Source organism: Mastigoproctus giganteus, chromosome 9 (assembly GCF_048544385.1).
Source record: "Mastigoproctus giganteus isolate SK-2022 chromosome 9, ASM4854438v1, whole genome shotgun sequence".
Classification (NCBI taxonomy): domain Eukaryota; kingdom Metazoa; phylum Arthropoda; class Arachnida; order Uropygi; family Thelyphonidae; genus Mastigoproctus; species Mastigoproctus giganteus.
The window spans coordinates 50,056,226-50,078,206 of NC_143583.1; the positions used below are offsets into that span (position 1 = coordinate 50,056,226).

General features: G+C 37.3%; 1 protein-coding gene across 1 annotated transcript in view; it reads left to right on the top strand.

The window, feature by feature from the left end:
* Positions 1-21,981, top strand: part of LOC150080211 (protein timeless homolog) — a 734,420-nt gene that overhangs the window by 34,899 nt on the left and 677,540 nt on the right. The window contains exons 3-4 of the mRNA XM_090380646.1: positions 3,531-3,599; positions 6,220-6,484. Of these exons, the coding sequence (XP_090236772.1) occupies positions 3,531-3,599; positions 6,220-6,484 (334 nt within the window). The remainder of the gene's footprint in view (positions 1-3,530; positions 3,600-6,219; positions 6,485-21,981) is intronic.

Here is a 21,981-nt window from a genome sequence, read left to right on the forward strand (position 1 = left end):
GCATATGGCTTATGTTGCACAGCAGAAAAAAAAGAATAAAATAATAATAACAAGAAAATTAAAAAAACATAATAATTAATAAAAGAAAAGGAAATAGACAACCTATGCATTTCCCTCTTCCCGTTGATCTTTGAATCCAGCTGATCTTTGAATTTCCCAAACTGTCAGCCTCTACCACGCATGTGTGGCTCCATATATTTATTTATTCCTGATATCTTATTTTGGTACTAATAGCTTTTATCCTGACTGTAGGCAGGTGGTCAGAGTGACAGTACAGAGTTATGCTATGTTTTCAAATCTGCATGACAATACGGTAAGATACAGTAATATTCTATTATTCATGTACTCTCTATCTTGTGAACTCCTCTGACCCAATAGCCATCCTACAATGTAAAAAGAGAAAATTTAAGTTAATTTATTAATTAATAACTAACTGAACATTGCATTTGGTAGTTTTTTTTTCATCATTACAGTTTTGATATTGGCACATTATGACAAAGTACTTTCATGCACAAAAAAACCTATTTTTCTTTTTTGTTACAAAAAATCAGTTGTACATTTATTTGAGTTTTACATTACAAAATGTTTATTATTTATCCCAGCAACTTTACTGATTCAGAGCTTTTTATTACTTTGAGTATAGAAATACAAATATGAATGATTTGATTGATATGAGTTATGATTGATTAGAGTTAACACAATGAGTTCTGTGTACCAGACATTTGCTTTAGATTGCAAATTTTTTCTAATAGGATAATTTTTATAAATAAATTTATATAATGTCAACAAATATCTTCTTTTGTCTTCTCAACCTCCAACCCAAGCACAGTACTAAGCTTGACTGTACTATTGTGTACAAATATGCTGGGAGACTTTGAACAACCTCAGCTGGATCAAGGGCATAAAGTTGAATCTTTTGGATAGGTTCTAATACCTCTCGTGTTTGGGGTTTTCATTAAAAAAAAAAAAAAAATATATATATATATATATATATATATATATATATTTTTTTTATATATATATATATATATATATATACAGTGAAACTTCTCCTAACGGACACCTCTCGTTAACGGACATCTCTCTACAACGGACATTTTCAAATTCCCCAACTCGCCTCCATTGGTTTTAACGTGTTTGCAGCTTCTGTTTAGCGGACATTCTCTGTAACAGACGTGGACAGGCAATCTGCACTGTTTCGTTTAGATTAGCACTTAATTTGATCTCCCCATAACGGACAGCGGGCAAGCTCACGGCCCTTTTTCTAGGAATGTTTCTTCCACGTATTGCCTCAATCGTGCGTTTATTTTCTATTTCCGATTCTCTGAATTTTATCAAGGTTTGCGTCGCGGTTCTAAACCCGTTTTCAAGAATTTTAAGGCACGTGTAAAACTTCTGATGAATTCGGTGTGTGCAGGGAGGGGGGGAATATGGTCGGCCTTTCGTCTTTTCAGTTTCAGTTTTCAGTTTTGTTCAGTGTCATGTGAAGTGCACAATGTCTTCTCGTAAACATTTAACTTTAAAAGATAGTCGAACTCATTAATGCGTATGATCGGCAAAAAAATAGTGTTCGCAACTCGCTGTAAAATTCAAAATCGGGAAGACGCAGGTAAGCGACATCCTAAAAAAAAAAAAAATGAACTGCTCAAACAATTTTGGCAACACGTAAATCATCAGGTTCAAAAATCATTCCCGAAAACTGTTGGACTTAATTTGTCGCACACGTGCTAAAAAAATTCCCATTAATGGGCCTATTATTAGGGAAAAGGCTTTGGAGGTTGCAAAATCTATGGGAGTAAATGAGTTCAAAGCTTCTGTGGGATGGCTAGACAAGTTCAAAACTCGGCATAAAATTTCTTGGAAAACCGTAAGTGGTGAAGGTGGATCTGTTGATACTGGGGTTGTAACAGAGTGGACCATCAAATTGGAAGATTTACGTCGTGATTTTGAAACTAAGGATATTTACAACTGTGACGAAACAGGGTTGTTTTTTTTAAAGCTCTTCCTGAAAACACAATGAGTCTAAAAAACGAAAAGTGCCAGGGCGGAAAAATTTCTAAGGAACGCTTGACTGTACTATTGTGTACAAATATGCTGGGAGACTTTGAACAACCACTTGTTATAGGAAACCCACAAAATCCTCATTGTTTCAAGGGCATAAAGTTGAATCTTTTGGATGTTGACTGGAAGTCTAATAAAAAAGCGTGGATGACACGAGATATCATGAGCAAATGGATAAGTCACTTTAACCAAAACATGATTCGTCAAAACAGAAAAATTATTCTTTTCATGGATAATGCTGCATCTCACCCGCACATTGAATTGTCCAACATTCAAATCATTTTTCTGCCACCAAACACATCTGCAGAGTGTCAGCCCTTGGATCAAGGGATAATAAAAAATTTTAAACTTCACTACAGAAAACGTGTTTTAAGACATCTCATTGCAAACATGAACGATGTAACATGTGCGAGTGACCTTGCAAAGAAAATCAGCATCCTAGATGCGATTCAATGGATTTCCTCTTCAGTAAACGCAATTAGAAAACATACTGTCGTGAACTGTTTTGTAAAGTCTGGCTTCTCAAACGCAAAAATTGAAGTTGTGAACAGCAATGTGGAGCACCAAGAAGAACAAGAACTTCAACATCTATTGATAACGTACGATACTTCCGCTACAAGTGACCCTGGCTACAAAGATATAGACTCAAACCTCACTACACAAGGTGCTCTAGATATCAACGACATTATCATCAATATTTTTCAAGAAGTTCCTCATGAGGATGAAGAAATGGAAGGAGGTCATTCTGTCAAAGAACATATTAACGGCGAACCACCAATGAAAATAGAAGAAGCGCTCATACAAATCAATCGTTTAAAAATGTTTTTCGCCGCTGAAGAAAATACTGAAGGACTTTCGATGGTTGCTTCACTCGAAACAAATGTTGAAAACAAAATTATCAGCCGGAAGAAGGTGCAGAAGAAAGTAAGTGATTACTGTATGTATTTTTCTTAAGATAAAGTCATAATATGCATAGCACAATTGTATGTATATTATTTACAAAAATATTGTGCAAAATCTGTATATAATTTAATTTAATTTTACATTAAACGTTTAACGATTTTTCTTTATCTCTTGTGTATGTAATTGTATATTATTTACAAAAATATTGTTCAAAATCTGTATATATTTTAATTTAATTTTACATTAAACGTTTAACGATTTTTCTTTCTTTCTTTTTTTTTTCCTCCCTCAGACTTCTTGTTAGCGGACACTTCTCTCTAATGGACACATTTTCGTTCCCCATGGCTGTCCGTTAAAGGGAAGTTTCACTGTATATATATTGAAAACTGTCTATAAGTGAGCTTACAAATTTATTTTTTAGTTTCATGCAAATATTCCATTGTTAAAAAACTTTTTTTAAAAATTTAATTTGTCATTTTATCATTATAAGTTTAATTTCAGCTGGATTATGAGATTTATAGTTGATTATTAAAATAACTTGTAAATGAATTCATGTTTTCTTTCAGGGAGCTGATTGAAATAAGGGAGAGAGAAAATGCTATTAAACACAACAGTGCTCGCATTCAGCCATCAAGGTATTTAAGCCCAATTAAAATTGTTATTATTATGTGATTGTATCATTTAGTAGAAATTTTATGTTTCTATACAGGGTGTCTCAAAAATACACAGCATAACTTCAGGAATGAATTCCTCTATCATATGTAGAGGAACTCATTCCTGATAAAATATTTTCAAGACAATAAATATATTTATTTATATATTTATTGTCTTGTCTACAATATATTTATTGTAGACAATAAAAATATTTTATATCAACATAGTTCCGGAAATGCTTGGTTCTTGAGTTATTAACCAGAATGTCTTATCTCCCACAGGTGATTTTTTTCATCACAAGTTACTGACAGAATTTTATTGAAGTTACTGACAATATTATTATAATTATGTTCTGTTTTCTGAAGCCAGGTTAGTTTATGCATCTGAAAATGATTATCACAGAGGGGGGTTATAGAACTTATTAAGGGTCTATTAAGGTTAGTCATGTCTATTAAGATTATTCCTGACAGATGGGCAACAATCACAGTGGGCTCCTAATGGAAGTTTTCAAGGGTCTAGGTGCTACCGAAGTGCAGTTTTTACTGAAGTAAAGTTTTTCAGGTGGTTGTTGATTTAAAATTTAAATTGTCTCCCTAGGATATCCCATACATGCTTAAAAGTTTGGAGATCTCTGGATCACTAATTGTACTCTATGGGAGAGAATATTATCATCCACTGGAAGAAACTTGGAGCTTGCTGCACCCCTAAAAAATCTAACATAGAGTTTGAGAATATTTTATATCGCATATCTGCCCAAGTTCCTGCTCTTTTGAAGTTGTGGAGCACCATATATGCATTGGACATTATGCTTCCACAGACCACTTCCTCTGAAGCAGTTTCTTTTTCCTAATGTCTATTGCTTGGTTTCAGTTTTCTCCACCCTCCCACCCACCTATCTCCTCATCAAGCAGTCATGTCATGTGATCATTGAATAAAATAGTACTATTTTACTAAAATCTTGATTATAAAATAAAGATATAAAATAAAATAATTTGGCATCTATTGACTGATGAAGGTATAATGTCAACAATTTCATTGTTAAATAAAATAATAAAATAGTACTGATTTATTCAATGGTCACTGAATTTCTAGTCAATCATATTATTTTTACTTTCAAAGTAATCTCAGACAACTTGATCCCAGACATCTAGGAGTATCTGATACTATCATTAGTATAGTTTTGTTGAAGAGTGGCAAGGGATAGTTTGTATCTTACAGTAGTATGTTGTTGTTGCAATGGGAGTTTTTGGCACAAGGGCTACTTAGGCCATATTATATTCTGGCACAAGGGCTACTTAGGCCATATAGGGGTCCCATATTATACAATTTATGGGATCTCCACAACACCAACCATGTCACACATTGCATTGTCACAAGGTGATTGGCACTGTCTCCAGGAAATAGCAGTGCTTTTGTGTGATATTGCTGTGTATGCAAATGTATCTCCACAAATGGATGATAGTATATGGAATTGACTTTGTTGTCTTTTGGAACTACATAAAGCAGAATGGTGCTATCCAATCATACTTAATAATCTGCATCACTTCATATTTACCTCATTCTTATCTGAATTTTTTTTGGAACGAGAGTACTTGGGTGGTGCCATTTATTTCTTCATTGTTTGATTTCTTGCTCATACGGTTGTGGATCACTCTCACCATTCTTTAGCAAAACCAGGCTGCCAGTGTATTAGATAATTCCTGCAGGTTTGAGATTGAGTTGTACAGGAGGCCTGAGATTGCTTTAGGGGAATGTAACCGTCAAATTTTTGTAAAAGAAGATAGTGTTTTTTTTATAATAGCCATTTTGCCACTATTTTTTGAACAATCCTCATTTAATGGGAACCTTTCAGTTGAAAGCTTATTTGATAAATTTTTTTTTTTATCAAATAAGCTTTCAATATATATATGTATATATATTAGATAGTATGAATCAGAGCTGTAATACTCAATACGTTCTACGTTGATAATAATATTTGTAAAATAATAAGAGGAGTTTACCTCAATATAGAACGTAGAACACTTCTGTATGATACCCTCCAGAAATTAAAACGGGAAAAACGAAAAAATCGACAACTTACCAGTACATTAGAATAAAATATTAAATAATTAAAAAAATTAAAAAAAATTAAATAATTAAAAAAAAACCAATTTAACACAATTCAAATCAATTTAAAACAATTAAAAATCAAATTAACGCAATTAAAAGAATCTAATGAAAATATTCAAAACGATTTTCCTTCCTGAAGCTGACAACGCTTTTTGACCATATGTCGTGATCACAGGAATGAAAATTCTATTTAGTTATTTATATTTTACTCTAATGTACTGGTAAGTTGTTGATTTGATTTTTTTTCGTTTTTTCCGTTTTAATTTCTGGAGGGTATCATACGGAAGTGTTCTACGTTCTATATTGAGGTAAACTGCTCTTATTATTTTACAAATATGTATATATATATATATATATATGTTTTTTTTTGTTTGTTTTTTTTTTGTGATAAAATGCTTTAATATAAATTTATTAGATTTAATCAAATTTTTCTTGTTATAATTTTTTGTTCAGTGTGATTTAAATTATTTTGCATAAAATTTTCTTTTGAAGGTTTCCTAGATTTAATGGAACTTATTATGTGAAGGATTTTAAGTCTATTAGTGATCGTGAACTGATATGGCATCAACCTATAAACAGTCTTCAATCTTTGTCCTTTGATCGAGAAAAATCATTTAAGAAAAAACCAAAGAATCGACGTCCAATGGAAGATAGTAGTATTATTCGTCGATCCACCCTAAGCATTCGTCTGTTTCTAAGAAATTTTTGCATTGAATTTGTGAATAGTTCCTATAACTCACTTATGGCAATTGTTAAGGTAAGAAAAATGTATTTATTATGTATGGTAAATTTTATCTTTTATTGTTATATTTGCCAAACTTTATTTTCATGATTGCAGCACTGTGCATCCTCAAGTTCTTGAGCTAATAAGGATTACAACAAACATTTTTAGTCTCAAACTGTTGATAAACAAACATTTATATTTCCCACAAATGTAAATAATCCACTAACTGCAATATAACAAATATAACACCACATTAAAACCTAAGTTTGGCTATTCATTCAATTAAAAAAACTGTATATTCCCAAAGAGACCTTAGCTCATATATCCTTAACATGACATTTGTTATCAAAAGCATACTTTTATGAACGTTCCCTACCCCATACTTGAAGTGGAACAATATAAAACTAGAAGTAATGTAATGAGCATCTATATAGTGAATTGAGAAATATTGGAAACTTTTAAATAAATATTACTAATTCTACAAAAGTAAGCAGTATCTGTTTTTACACAAACTGTTTACTAAACATTTGATAGTGAGTTAATGCAAATGCAAGTATATGTGGTTCTTTCCACACATATTTGTGTTTGCATGCACAGTCCTTGAATGCATGATTAACATATTTATTCCAAAAAGGGATATCATATTTGTTACTTATTCCTTTTGTTAGTAGATATGTATATATAAGTTTTTGATGTATGGACTCTGAAGTACACTTCAGAACACTTACATATATATATTTACATTTCACGGTCATTTTTTTGTAATAAGTCCATTTCTTTTTGAATTGTTGAGAAACCTTCAGATATGTGTTACAGTATCTTAACTGTGTTTCCAAGTAATTGTAGTCACAGTTTATGATTTTGGGCATACAAAATTAAAAATTGAATAAATTCTGTTGTTGTTGTTTTTTATTTGGTTTTTAGGAGCATTAGCAACTAAGGCCATATTGCTCCGGGAAATGCGGTGGTCATTCCCTGACCTTTCCGCATCCTCTGTATTTGGTGATGACGGGCTCGAACCCCGGTCTAATCAAGAAGCGTGTGCTACACACTGCTGCTCCTTCCCACCTGGCTACGGAGGTACCAGTAAATTCTGTGGAATCATGATCTGTAAATTGGTGAAACCAAATCATGTGATATATAAATAGAGAAATAGAGATTATTAATTTCTTTGAAAAACAAAAGGTAACAACAAATGTATTTATTTTTTCACGATTTTTCTAAAATTTCTGGCCGGTTTTTTTTTTTTTTAATTATGATATGAATTTTGACAATAATTTTGCTCTAATGTTGGACAATCAAGTCAGATTAGAACATTTTAATATTTAAAAAGGTTATGTACATGTTCATACAGTGGTGAATTTTCCAAATGCAGGAAAATTCACCACTGCTGGCTTATTATACACATTCCAGAAAATCACCTTCATGAACTCATGTGCATTTCAGGAACCCACTTGTGAAACAGTAAGCCACATTAACTTTTCCTTTTCCAACTAATTCTTTGCCATAAAGGTTAAGTAGGCATGATTTAGAATATGATTAAGAGTAAACATGAAATGATTATCAGTTATCAGATGATCACTGCAGTTGTGATAGGTGAATGTGAAATAAAAATATTATGGTTTCGGATGATTGATAAGCTGTTTACTTTTGTTAAGTTAAAAGAATGGGCTTTATTTTTGTTAATTGTTGCCCAAAACTTGAGGATGAAGTTGAATGTAAATTTTATAGAAATTGATCAAAACTTACAAGAGAAAATCTTTTAAATAGATCTTTATATGATTTCTTTGAAGGCAGCAATATTTATACCTACTGTTGTATTGCACTTTTAAGATAAAAAAAAAAAAAAAAAAAAAAAAAAACCTTTTAAAAAAAAAAAAAAAAAAACCTTTTTGAAAAAAATTAACGTAAGCAGTTTGTGGGTGGGGGAACTCTGTCTGGCCTCAAGGCTAGGATGTTATCCTTTAACTTCTAGGCATATTATCAGGACCAGAGTTACTACTCATGAAATATCAGGATAAGAGTACTACTGATGAAATATGGAAAAATAATCTACTGAGCAATGCAAGACTGATTGAAAAATATATCTATGGATCAGTAATTTTGAATTTAATATTTTTTGTATGCAGTTTTAATTCAGTTTTTGATAACGTGCTTTTGAAATGCCATATAAAGTGAAAACATATTAAGTGAACAAATTTATCCATAAGAAATAGAACATAATTTAACTATAAGTAATGATGTAAAAGGCTGCAATTGCATTGCAGGCCAGAATTCATATTAATATTTTTCTTAAACACAAGTATCTTACATATTTAATGTATTAAGTAAATGACATCACAAGGAATATTAATAAATTAAATTAAGGTTCAACAAGTTTCTTTGTATATAATTTATATGTTTCTAAATCATCTGCATGATTACATCAGCAGCCTTTAAAGTTGGGGTTTGATTATAATCAAGAACTTAAAAATTCCACGCATTATACACGGAATAAAATATATTATTACATTAAAATATGTTGTCTGTATTGAAGAAATATTTTGAAATAAATGTAGCATAAACTTACACTGAAAGGACAAAATTCATGGAATACCTGGTTCCTGGGCAATGTGACATTGTCACCCTTCTTACTAGTGGACAAACCCACCATTTGGCAGGTATATAGGTTCACTGCATTCACGTAGATGGTAATTCGATGTCAGTATGGATAAATGTTGTGAGTTAACCGAATTTGAAAGAGGGATGATAGTGAGTGCCTGATGCACGGGTCACTCTATTGCGGAGGTGGTACAAAAATTGCACTATCCCTGTTTGACAGTATCAAGAGTGTATCGTGAATACCCCATTTTTGGAATAACATCTCATCATGGACAGCGCTGTGAGCAGAGAAAGATGGTGGATGAATGTGGCCATCAACGTCTGTCTCGGATTGTTTCAGCCAACCGGACATAAGTTATGTTCGTGTCAGACGGCGCCTGGGATTTCTCCCATCCCCGCGTATGTTCGCTGTATCGAGGACAGTACACTATCAAGCCAGAGACTTGAAAGTGTGTGGGCCATGTCTGTGCAGTGTGATCTGTTGTGCCCATTGTTTGTCCGGCTTATTGGCCGCCAGGCCCCTGGTGGGGCCCGACGTTGCCCATACCTTGCCACGTGGAGGCTAACTGGGTGTCCAGAATCATGACGAGTTGCTCCGGCAGGTCCTGCCACCTAGTTTCCTGGGATTTCAGTGGCTAGGACCTAAAAGAAAAAAAAAATAATAATAAATAATAATAATAAAAGTAAAAAATAAAATAAAATAGTAATAAAAAAAAAAAAAAAAAAATATATATATATATATATATATATATAATATACACGTTTTACGTTAATTCTTAAGGAGATTGTTGTTAGGAAATCGCTGGTTGGGGTTGAACGCTAGAAAGATGTGTTAAAAGGCCTAATAGGTCGGGCAGAATTTTGTTGTTATTAAATTTAGACGTGTGGGCTATACGTTAGATGAAAGATAAAAGTGAGAGGGAGGGGAGGCTGAAGACTGGGGGGGTAGAAGTAGAAGTAAGGGGTCGATGGAGGAGATGACCCCTGCTAGACAGTATGGCATGCCCATGCCACACCAGAGGGGAGTTTGGATGGCGGGTGGGGGAGATGAAGAAGAGTTATCTCCCCTGCCATGGATAAGGTATACAGTTAGAGTGGGGGAAGAGACTGAAGACTGGGGGGAAAGGCAGAAGCATGGGACGATAGAGAAGGCGACCTCAGGTGGTCAGTGAGGCAGGCGCATGCCTCACCAGGTGGAGAGATGGGTTGGCAGGGGAGGGAGGAAACAGAGCATGTCTCCTCTCCCTCCTGCCGGGGATAGGGAATTTAAGATGAATAGGGTAAGGGTACCCCATTCAGCTCGCCATATAGCATTTGGCAGCGGAGCTGCTAGTGGTTCTAGTCCGTTTCCAGGAGCAATCGGACCGAAGCATGATCATTCATGGGGTGGTTCCAGTCCGTTCTGCAGTCTTTACCGTCAAAAGGTCTGGGTTTGCTTGTCGGCGTTTGTGGGGTCTTTCCTGTGACATTTCCCATCCAAGTGGTGTTTGCGTCAATGTTGTATATAGAGTCATTTCTCATTTATTCAACTTTAGGTCCACTTCAGGGTTTAGGCGCCTCCGTAGCCAGGTGGGCAGGAGCAGCAGTGCGTAGCACATGCTTCTTGATAAGACCGGGGTTCGAACCCGTGACCACCAAATACGGAGAAGGTGGAAAGGTCAGGGAATGACCACTGCATATTCCCGGAGCAATATGGCCTTAGTTGCTAATGCTCCTAAAAAACCAAATAACAAACAAACTTCAGGGTTTAGTGCCTTGATGATCGGAGGCCATTGGGTTCAGGTGTCTTCCGCGGGATGATTTCCTTCAAGGTTTGTTCATTTCCTTATTGTGTCAGTGGTTGATTGCGGTTCGCTGCGATAAGAGCTCTCCGTCTTGTGAACAGGGCCAGTGCATAGTTGGAGAAAGCCTGATATTCTTCCCTGGTGTCCAAGATGTGGTGCTCCTGGCCGTATGGTAGATACTGTATTTTGGTGATGAATGCACTGCGGAGGTCGTCATACAGCTGGCAATCATGCATGAGGTGCTGCCAGCTCTCCAGCCCCCCGCAGGTGCAGGTGGGATCTTCTTGTATTCCGAGTAGGGATAGCTTTGCATTCAGAGCTCCATGTCCTGTCAGTAGGTATGTGACTTGTAGGCCCGCGGAAAACCAGGGTGGGAAGTTCGGAAAAACCCGGCCAATGTTGGGCAGAAACTTTCTGGTGATTTCGCCTTTTTGTGAGGTGGCCCATCTATCCTGCAGCCAACCAGACACTGACAGTGGCACATATCACCGCTGACTTCAATATGGGAGGTGCCAGAAATGTCTCTACCAAGACCGCAGGCAATCATTAGTCGCAGTAGGTTATGGGAGCCACTGATCCACCAGAGTCCCATTGCTAACAACACAACACAGGACTGTACACCTCAACTGGATAAAAGAACATCAGCACTGAATCTTGGGTGATTGGAGACGGGTCTCCTGATACGATGAGTCCCATTTCCAGTTATTTCAATCAGATGGGAGGGTGCTTATCTGACGGAAACCACAAGAAGCTATGCACCTGTCATGTCAACGAGGAACTGTTCAGGCAGGTGGATGGTCAGTAATGGTCTGTGGCATGTTCAACTGGCACACGTTGGGACCTCTGGTATGTCTAGATGCATCTCTGAATGATCCAAGTTACATGTCCATCCTTGCAGACCATTTGCATCCCTTCTTGGTCACATGCACCCATAAGGAAATGGACTCTTCCAGCAGGACAGTGCGCCTCCTCACATAGCCGTAGTGACTAGAACATGGTTCAATGAGCATTCTGCAGATTTTACCACCATGGAATGGCCTCTCCTTTCACTGAACCCTGTGGAGCATCTTTGGGATGCTGTGGAAAGGTCCATTCAAACCATTCCACCCAGGAATGCGACAGAATTATGGACAGCAATGCAGCAAGCATGGATGGAAATGGAAATACCCGTGGAATGCTTTAGTGAACTAGTGGATTCAGTGCCTCACTGCGTGACTGCCCTTATCTGGGCGAAAGGTGGGCCTACCAGTTACTAGGTAGTATCCCATGATTTCTGTCCACTCAGTGTACTTAAAGCATGGTACATGTAAAATAACGTAAGATTTATGAGAGAATTTTGACACAAGATACTTACTAGATGTAGCTATCCACATCCTGACTCCACCAAGTTAGAGATGAAATGAGCACGAGAAGACAATGTAGTCCTATCTGGTTAAGAGATTAAAATCACTGGCATTAACTGAGATTCAGATTGAGGGTGTTATGGGGATGGTAGCAGCTTACGATAAATTGGGTAATTATTGTTTGAGTTCATATTAGAATTAAATCAATTACTTAAGAAACTAAACAGTCAATGTAATAATTTTTCCCTCTCTCATTTAAATTGAGAATTAGTATTAGCCATATGGTTGCAAGTAAGCCTAAGGCTTATGCTGCACCAGCCAAAAAAAAAAAAAAAAAAGAAAGTATAATAAAAAAAATAAATAATAAATATATAATAAAATAAAAGTAAATAAGACAACCTGTGCATTTCCCTCCTCCTTGCAGTTGTCAAGTTGCAGAATATGCATACAGTCGGTCCTCGTATAACACGTGTTTACATTACACGAATTCGATCATACACGATTTATAAATAGGGGAACTTTATCTTATATAACACGAACTGAATTCGCTTATGCACGATTCGCCTTTGTGTTTACAAGAAATGGCAGTCGAACGCGGAATCACCCCAACTGAACGCAACACGATTGGAATGAAGAAGATTCTGAAAATGTATTTATGTGTTTTATATCAGTGAAGGGGAAACACATTTCACCATAATAACGTAAAAACTCACACAATTCCAGCTATCGATAATTTGCAATTGCAATTAGATTGAGTTTACGACCAGTTTATAACAGATTCCACTAGCAGAAACGCAACTGGAAATTGTTTTATGGTAGTAACCCCCAGAAATGTGCTGTAGTAAAATGTGAGGTGTTAATAGCGTATCTCGGCCTTTACGGTGTCGTTTATTCAGTTGCTACACGTGTGCAGCTTTGTTTATGTGTATTAAGCGTGCCTCCTCGTTTTGTAATTGTGCTTTAAAAATGAGTAAAATACTTAAAAGGTGTGAAAAGGAAGCGTCCTGGCGAAGACACTGCAGATTCAGAGGAAAAAAAAAAAAAAAGCAATATCGATAAACAGAGGCCGACTGAGTCAAAAATTCTTACCCGGGAAAATTTATAGTGACCTCATACTACGGTTTATGGCCAAAATCACACTGGCCTCCGGCCCACCGGGATTTCCCGGATAAGGCTTATGGCCATTCCGCCTCTGTCGATAGAGAAAAAATATGAAATTGTGAAACGCTTTGAGCGAAATGAAAGATCATGTGATATTGCACGTGCTACAGACCTAAATGAGGCAATGCCGAGAATTACAAAGAATTCAGAGAAAATAAAAACAACTTTCATAGCGGGAACAACTCAAAGTGTAATTAAAATCCATTAGATTAAGACACAAGAATTGGAAGAGATGGAACGGCTGTCTTTTCTATTTGTTTTTCGATTTTCTATCTGTTTGGATAGAAAATCAAACAAAAAACAAGTTTGCTTACAATAGAAGCAAAAGCATTAGCAATATTTTATTACGTAATAGTCGTAATAAAATACGTAAGCATTTTATTACGACTTACGTATTATAATTTATACTTACATATTATAAAATACGTAAGTATTTTATTACGACTATTTTATTTAATATAATACTTTTTTATGAATAAAATACGTATTTTATTCATAAAAAATACTTTTTAGTATTAAAAATACTAAAAATACTTTATTATAATATAATAAATAATAAAAAAATAAATATTTTTTATTATTTATTATATTATAATAAAAAAATTAGCATTAGCATTAGTAGAGGCATTTGATGCAAGAAAGCAAGCTTATGCAGCATCAGCCAAAAAAAAAAAAAAAAAACCCACTTCCACTTCACCCCTCTGTTCGTTCAAAATACCTGTCCAACTGAGCCTTAAACTTATTTAGGCTATCAACCTCCACTACAAGGGATGGAAGTCTGTTCCACCAACCAACCACCCGCTGGCTAAAGGTAAATTTCCGCACGTCTACCCTACATCTGTCTTTCCTCAATTTGAATTTATGCCCTCTCAGGTGATTATTCTGAGCTAGAGGAAGAATCCCATCAGCATTGAGCATGCTCAAACCATTCAAGGCTTTATACACCTCTATCAGATCACCTCGCTGGTGCCTAGTCTCCAGACACTGTAATTTGCAAAACTTAAGCCTTTCTTCGTAAGAGCACCCTTTTGTTCCATTCACTAGTCTTGTTGCCCTTCTCTGTACTCGTTCCAGCAGCTCTACATCCTTCTTGAAATGAGGCCTCCAGACCTGTATACAGTACTCTAGGTGTGGCCTGACCATCGCCTTATACAAGGGAATAATCACCTCCTTATCCCTGCTAGAAAAATTCCTATATATCATTGACAATACACCATGAGCTACTCTTGCAGCCCGTCTGCACTGCTCAGAGAACTTCATATCTGCCTGCACAACCACCCCCAGATCCCTTTCATTCTCTACCACTGTCAGTGTAGTACCAAGAGTTGATATGTTGCTCTGGGATTGCTGTTTCCCATGTGTAGTACTTTACATTTGTCAATGTTAAACTTCATTTGCCACCTCTCAGCCCATCTGCTCAACCTTTCCAGAACCTGTTGCAGCAGCATAGTGTCAGTAGTGTCTTTGACAACCCTGCCAACCTTTGTATCGTCTGCAAACTTGGACATTAAGCTTGATATACCATCATCAATATCATTTATAAATACAGAAAACAATAATGGACCCAACACTGAGCCCTGAGGGACTCCACTAATAACATTAGTCCACGATGAGCAGTGTCCATTGATTACCACTCTCTGTCTTCTCCCCCTCAACCACCCCTTTATCCATAGCAGCAGTTTGCCTCCAATGTCACACTGCTCCAATTTGTGTAGCAGTCTTCCATGTGCAACAGTATCAAAAGCCTTTCTAAGATCCAAGTATATAATATCAAAGCTATTCCCTGCATCCAGTTCTTTTGTGACTGCATCATAGTATCCAATCAAATTGTTCAGGCAAGACTTCCCCTTAACAAAACCATGCTGTGTCCGAGCTATAACTGAAGTCTTGTCTAAATGATCCTGCAGTGCTTCTATAACCAGTGCCTCCATTAATTTTCCTGGAACAGAAGTTAAGCTCACAAGTCTATAATTACTTGTGTCAGCCTTTGATCCTCCTTTGTGAATTGGGGTACATTTGCACATTTCCAGTCTATGGGTACCTCCTCTGAGTCCAAGGAAGCTCTCATAATTATGGCTAAGGGTTTGCTTACTTCCTTTGCTGCCTCCTTTAATATAATTGGATAGATCCCATCCACCCCGGGTGCCTTTCTTGTGTTTATCTTCAACAGTTTCTCCTCGACTTTACTCCCAGTTATTTCAAGATTCTGTAGCTTACTGCTAGAGTTGAATACACCTCTGGCATTCCCCTCGCTGAATAACTCCTCGTGTATGAATGTCGATGCATATCACAAAATATTCATTTAGTTTGTTAGCTACCTGAGTATTATCATCAACAGTTGACCCATCAATATCAAGTGGACCAATCTGATTCATCCCCTTCCTTCTAGAGTTTACATAAGTAAAGAACTCTTTGCTGTTTTTCTTTGCATCTCTTGCCAAGGATTTCTCGTAATCTGCCTTCGCCTGCCTAACCTCCTTTGTAACTTGGTTGCATATCAACTTGTATCTATCATAGGCTTCTGTGTCATGTGTTAATTTGTAAGTTTCCCATGCATTTTTCTTCTCTGCCATATGCCTCATTAGTTCATCTGACATCCATTTTGGCCTAAACCTTGAACAATATTTCTTAGTTGGTATGTAAAGCCTAGTAGCTTCCAGGATAAGTTCATTGAATGCTTCCCATTTTGAATTTGCTGTTGGTAACATCATCAGTTGGTCCCACTGTATAGAATTTAAATACTGTCTCAGTCCATCGTAGTCGCCTTTACGGAAGCAATAACCCTTCCCTTTACCCCTAATGGTAGTTACCTCTTTGAGTAAATCCCACTTCAGCACACTGTGATCACTGCCACCTAGTGGTTCATTTATCTGCAGATTCTTAATGCATGAAGAATCACTGCTGATAATTAAATCAAGAGTATTACTCCCTCTAGTTGCCTCCCGAACATGCTGATGTAGAAAACAATCATCCAATAAATCCACAAAAGCGCTGCTAGTGTGTGAGTGACCAGCCCCCAAATTCCAGTCAATATCTGGGAAATTAAAATCTCCCATTATAAGACTCTCTGTTGTACAGGCCCACTCTATTTCCCTGTACAGTTTCTTATTATACTCATCAGAGTCAATAGGCCTATTGCACACTCCTACTCTCAATTTTGATCTCCCAGTGCTTATGTCACACCAAACTGACTCAACACTGCACTGTCCAGCGATGTCGACTGGCTTCACTTCCTTGGTTTTTATGTGTTTCTTAACTAATAGCATAACCCCTCCCCCCCTTCCTATCCTGTCTATCCTTTCTGTAGACGTTGTACTTCCCAAATTCCAGTTCTGCATCCCTTATATCTGTGTGACACCACGCCTCTGATATCCCAACAATATCTGCCTTTGATGTTTTGAGCAATACCTCAAATTCATCAAATTTATTTACTAAAATCCTAGCATTGGTGTACACGCAAGTATACCTGCACCTGTTTCTATTCTTAGCTACCCTAACACAACCCATGTGTTTACTTGTACCGCAATGGCTCCCAGCAGTCTCTGAAATATCCTGCATCTTGTTTTTCAAGCTTCTGCTCATTCTAATAGAAGCAGTGCAAGAATCTCTTTCACCTCTGCCAGTGGCTACTGTCAATCTATTGGTCTTTGTCTCTCCCCAAGCTAGCAGTTTTCCGACCCACCTAACACTGCCTCGATAGCATCAGCAAATATTCTTGCACCCTTTCTATTTAAGTGTATCCCGTCCCCGTAGAAGCAATCTCTCCTGTTAACAAGTACAGTCCAGGCTGAAAAAAATTCTACCCCTTGAGCCTTGCACAATCTTTCCAGGGCCGAATTGATCGACAAGGCTTTCATCATATACTCCCTCCTATCGTGTCTGGGCAGAATTGCAGACACTTTCCAATTCAACCCTAATTCTTGGCTTTTGTTCAATAGTGACCTGTACTTGTTAAGTAATTGTGCCGGTCTCCTACTCTTAATATCATTAGTGCCAACGTGTTGTACTATATCACCTTTTGTGCCCTTAAAAGATGATATTCGCTTTACAACGTCATCAACCTTTGCCCCTGGCAGACATACCCTGGTCCTGTTCCACCTATCCTTTTTACAAAGCATGTTCCCCGTTTCCCTGACAATAGAGTCACCAACAACTACTAGTTCCTTCGGGACCAGCGCATTCTGCCTTGGGGGTTGCCTCTGTGTCATGTGATGCCCAAGTGCAAGCTCTGGCGTTGATGTGGGCAGCTGAGAGCTTGATGGGCTCCTCAATTTAGTTTCTTCGAGGGCATCCACCCTGTCCTTCAAGCTCTCATATAGGCCCACAAGAATGCTGAGTTGTTGCCTGATATCGATACACTCCTTGCATCGCGCACACACAAAGACATCCCCCATGGCAGTATCATGTCCCGTACTCGATTGCTCTGCAAAATATTAATTTTGCATAGCAGTCGGGTTGCAAAGCAATTAATTTTGCAGAGCAAATAAATAATATAAATATTAATTTATATTATTTATTTATTATATATTAATATAAAAATATTATTATTTTTTATTACGTATTTTAATCGTTATAAAATACTTACGTATTTCATAACGATTAAAATTACCCGATTATTTATTGTGTTTGGTAATGTTTTGGTTCCAAATGTGTGTTCAATCTTGGGTGGTCAGCACCTAACCCCACTTTTCCCATAGGGCCTGTTGTTTATATTGCACGATTTTGCATTGCACGAGGGTTTCTAGGAACACAACTATCGTGCTATACGAGGACAGACTGTACTATTGAAACAGAAATTCAACATTTAGTTAGTATTAGTATTAGCAATGGTCACATGGTGCATGGAAGCCTATGGCTTATGCTGAATCAGACAGAAAAAAAAAAAAAGAATAAAATATAATAATAACAAGAAAATTAAAAAAAATAATAATAATAATAAAAGAAAAGGAAATAGACAACCTATGCATTTCCATTTTCCCATAGGTAACTATCCAGCTGATCTTTGAATTTCCCCAAACTGTCAGCCTCTACCATGCATGTAGGTAACTTATTCCGGTAATTTATAACTCGCTGGCTAAAATAAAACTTCCTACAATTCAGTCTAAACTTCTCCCCCCCCCCATAATTTGAATTTATGGCCCCTAGTTCTAGAATCATTTATAACCATGAAAATTTCATCCTCATTCATTTTACTTTTGCCGCCAGAGCCTTAAACACCTCAATCAAGTCTCCTCTCTTCCTTGGTTTCAAAGGTGTGCAACCCACATATTTGAAGTCTTTCCTTTCTACTACTGACATTAGTTCAACTTCCCGAAGTGTATAAGTTATTTTGTTGTTACTGTTTCCCAGGTGTAAGACCTTGCATTTTGATTAAAGTGTAGCTGCCACTTTTTTTTTACCTTCCCTGAAGTCTATCTAGGTTATGTTTTACTCTGAAGAAGCTCTGCTTGACGGTGATTATTAACCACTCCACCGATCTTTGCATCATCTGCAAATTTAGACATCATGTCCTTAACCTTTCATTGAGATCATTTAAAAAAATCAAAAACAACACTGGTTCAAAAAATTATCAATGGGGAACCCCACTTCTCACATCAACTCAATCTGAGAAATAACCATTTATCACAACCCCCTGCCCCTCTCCCCAAACTATTCAGCTATCCATCTAAGAATTTTCCTTGTGATTCAAACCTGTTTCAGCTTATAAAGTAACTCCTCATGTGGGACTGAGTCAAATGCTTTACTGAAATTTGAATAAACTATGTTGAAATTATTCCCTAAGTTCAGCTCATGAGTGACCCTGTAAAAATAGCTAACCAGATTTCTTAAACATGATTTTCCCTTTACAAAATCATGCTGTGTATCTTTCAGAATTCTGTTTCTGTCTAAATGATCCTGAATTCCACGTTGATCATTGCATCCATGATTTTCCCTGCTATTGAAGTTAGACTTACTGGTTGGTAATTTCCCACTACACTCTTAGAATGAACTTTATATATTGGCGACACATTGGCACTTTTCTAATCCAACAGAATCTTTCTTTCTTTGAGTCCCGTGATGCTGTCATAATTACCCTCAATTTGCTGATGCTATCGAGGCAGTGTTAGGTGGGTCGGAAAACTGCTCGCTTGGGGGGAGACAAAGACCAATAGATTGACAGTAGCCACTGGCAGAGGTGAAAGAGATTCTTGCACTGCTTCTATTAGAATGAGCAGAAGCCTGAAAAACAAGATGCATGATATTTCAGAGACTGCTGGGAGCCATTGCGGTACAAGTAAACACATGGGTTGTGTTAGGGTAGCTAAGAATAGAAACAGGTGCAGGTATACTTGCGTGTACACCAATGCTAGGAGTTTAGTAAATAAATTTGATGAATTTGAGGTATTGCTCAAAACATCAAAGGCAGATATTGTTGGGATATCAGAGACATGGTGTCACACAGATATAAGGGATGCAGAACTGGAATTTGGGGAGTACAAAGTCTACAAAAAGGATAGACAGGATAGGAAGGGGAGAGGGGTTATGCTATTAGTTAAGAAACACATAAAAACCAAGGAAGTGAAGCCAGTCGACATCGCTGGACAGTGCAGTGTTGAGTCAGTTTGGTGTGACATAAGCATTGGGAGATCAAAATTGAGAGTAGGAGTGTGCTATAGGCCTAATGACTCTGATGAGTATAATAAGAAACTGTACAGGGAAATAGAGTGGGCCAGTAAATCAGAGAATCTTATAATGGGAGATTTTAATTTCCCAGATATTGACTGGAATTTGGGGGCTGTTCACTCACACACTAGCAGGGCTTTTGTGGATTTATTGGATGATTGTTTTCTACATCAGCATGTTCGGGAGGCAGCTAGAGGGAGTAATACTCTTGATTTGATTATCAGCAGTGATTCTTCATGCATTAAGAATCTGCAGATAAATGAACCACTAGGTGGCAGTGATCACAGTGTGCTGAAGTGGGATTTACTCAAAGAGGTAACTACCATTAGGGGTAAAGGAAAGGGTTATTGCTTCCGTAAAGGCGACTACGATGGACTGAGACAGTATTTAAATTCTATACAGTGGGACCAACTGATGATGTTACCAACAGCAAATTCAAAATGGGAAGCATTCAAAGAACTTATCTTGGAAGCTACTAGGCTTTACATACCAACTAAGAAATATTGTTCAAGGTTTAGGCCAAAATGGATGTCAGATGAACTAATGTGGCATATGGCAGAGAAGAAAAATGCATGGGATACTTACAAATTAACACATGACACAGAAGCCTATGATAGATACAAGTTGATATGCAACCAAGTTACAAAGGAGGTTAGGCAGGCGAAGGCAGATTACGAGAAATCCTTGGCAAGGGATGCAAAGAAAAACAGCAAAGAGTTCTTTACTTATGTAAACTCTAGAAGGAAGGGGATGAATCAGATTGGTCCACTTGATATTGATGGGTCAAGTGTTGATGATCCTGCTCAGGTAGCTAACAAACTAAATGAATATTTTGCATCGACATTCACACATGAGGAGTTATTCAGCGAGGGGAATGCCAGAGGTGTATTCAACTCTAGCAGTAAGCTACAGAATCTTGAAATAACTGGGAGTAAAGTCGAGGAGAAACTGTTGAAGATAAACACAAGAAAGGCACCTGGGGTGAATGGGATCTATCCAGTTATATTAAAGGAGGCAGCAAAGGAAGTAAACAAACCCTTAGCCATAATTATGAGAGCTTCCTTGGACTCAGGGGAGGTACCCATAGACTGGAAATGTGCAAATGTGACCCCCAATTCACAAAGGAGGATCAAAGGCTGACACAAGTAATTATAGACCTGTGAGCTTAACTTCTGTTCCAGGAAAATTAATGGAGGCACTGGTTAAAGAAGCACTGCAGGATCATTTAGACAAGACTTCAGTTATAGCTCGGACACAGCATGGTTTTGTTAAGGGGAAGTCTTGCCTGACCAATTTGATTGATACTATGATGCAGTCACAAAAGAACTGGATGCAGGGAATAGCTTTGATATTATATACTTGGATCTTAGAAAGGCTTTTGATACTGTTGCACATGGAAGACTGCTACACAAATTGGAGCAGTGTGACATTGGAGGCAAATTGCTGCTATGGATAAAGGGGTGGTTGAGGGGGAGAAGACAGAGAGTGGTAATCAATGGACACTGCTCATCGTGGACTAATGTTATTAGTGGAGTCCCTCAGGGCCCAGTGTTGGGTCCATTATTGTTTTCTGTATTTATAAATGATATTGATGATGGTATATCAAGCTTAATGTCCAAGTTTGCAGACGATACGAAGGTTGGCAGGGTTGTCAAGGACACTACTGACACTATGCTGCTGCAACAGGATCTGGAAAGGTTGAGCAGATGGGCTGAGAGGTGGCAAATGAAGTTTAACATTGACAAATGTAAAGTACTACACATGGGGAAACAGCAACCCCAGAGCAACGTATCAACTCTGTGGTACTACACTGACAGTGGTAGAGAATGAAAGGGATCTGGGGGTGGTTGTGCAGGCAGATATGAAGTTCTCTGAGCAGTGCAGACGGCTGCAAGAGTTGCTCATGGAGTATTGTCAATGATATACAGGAATTTTTCCAGCAGGGATATCATCATCATCATCATCAGCCATTTTCAAT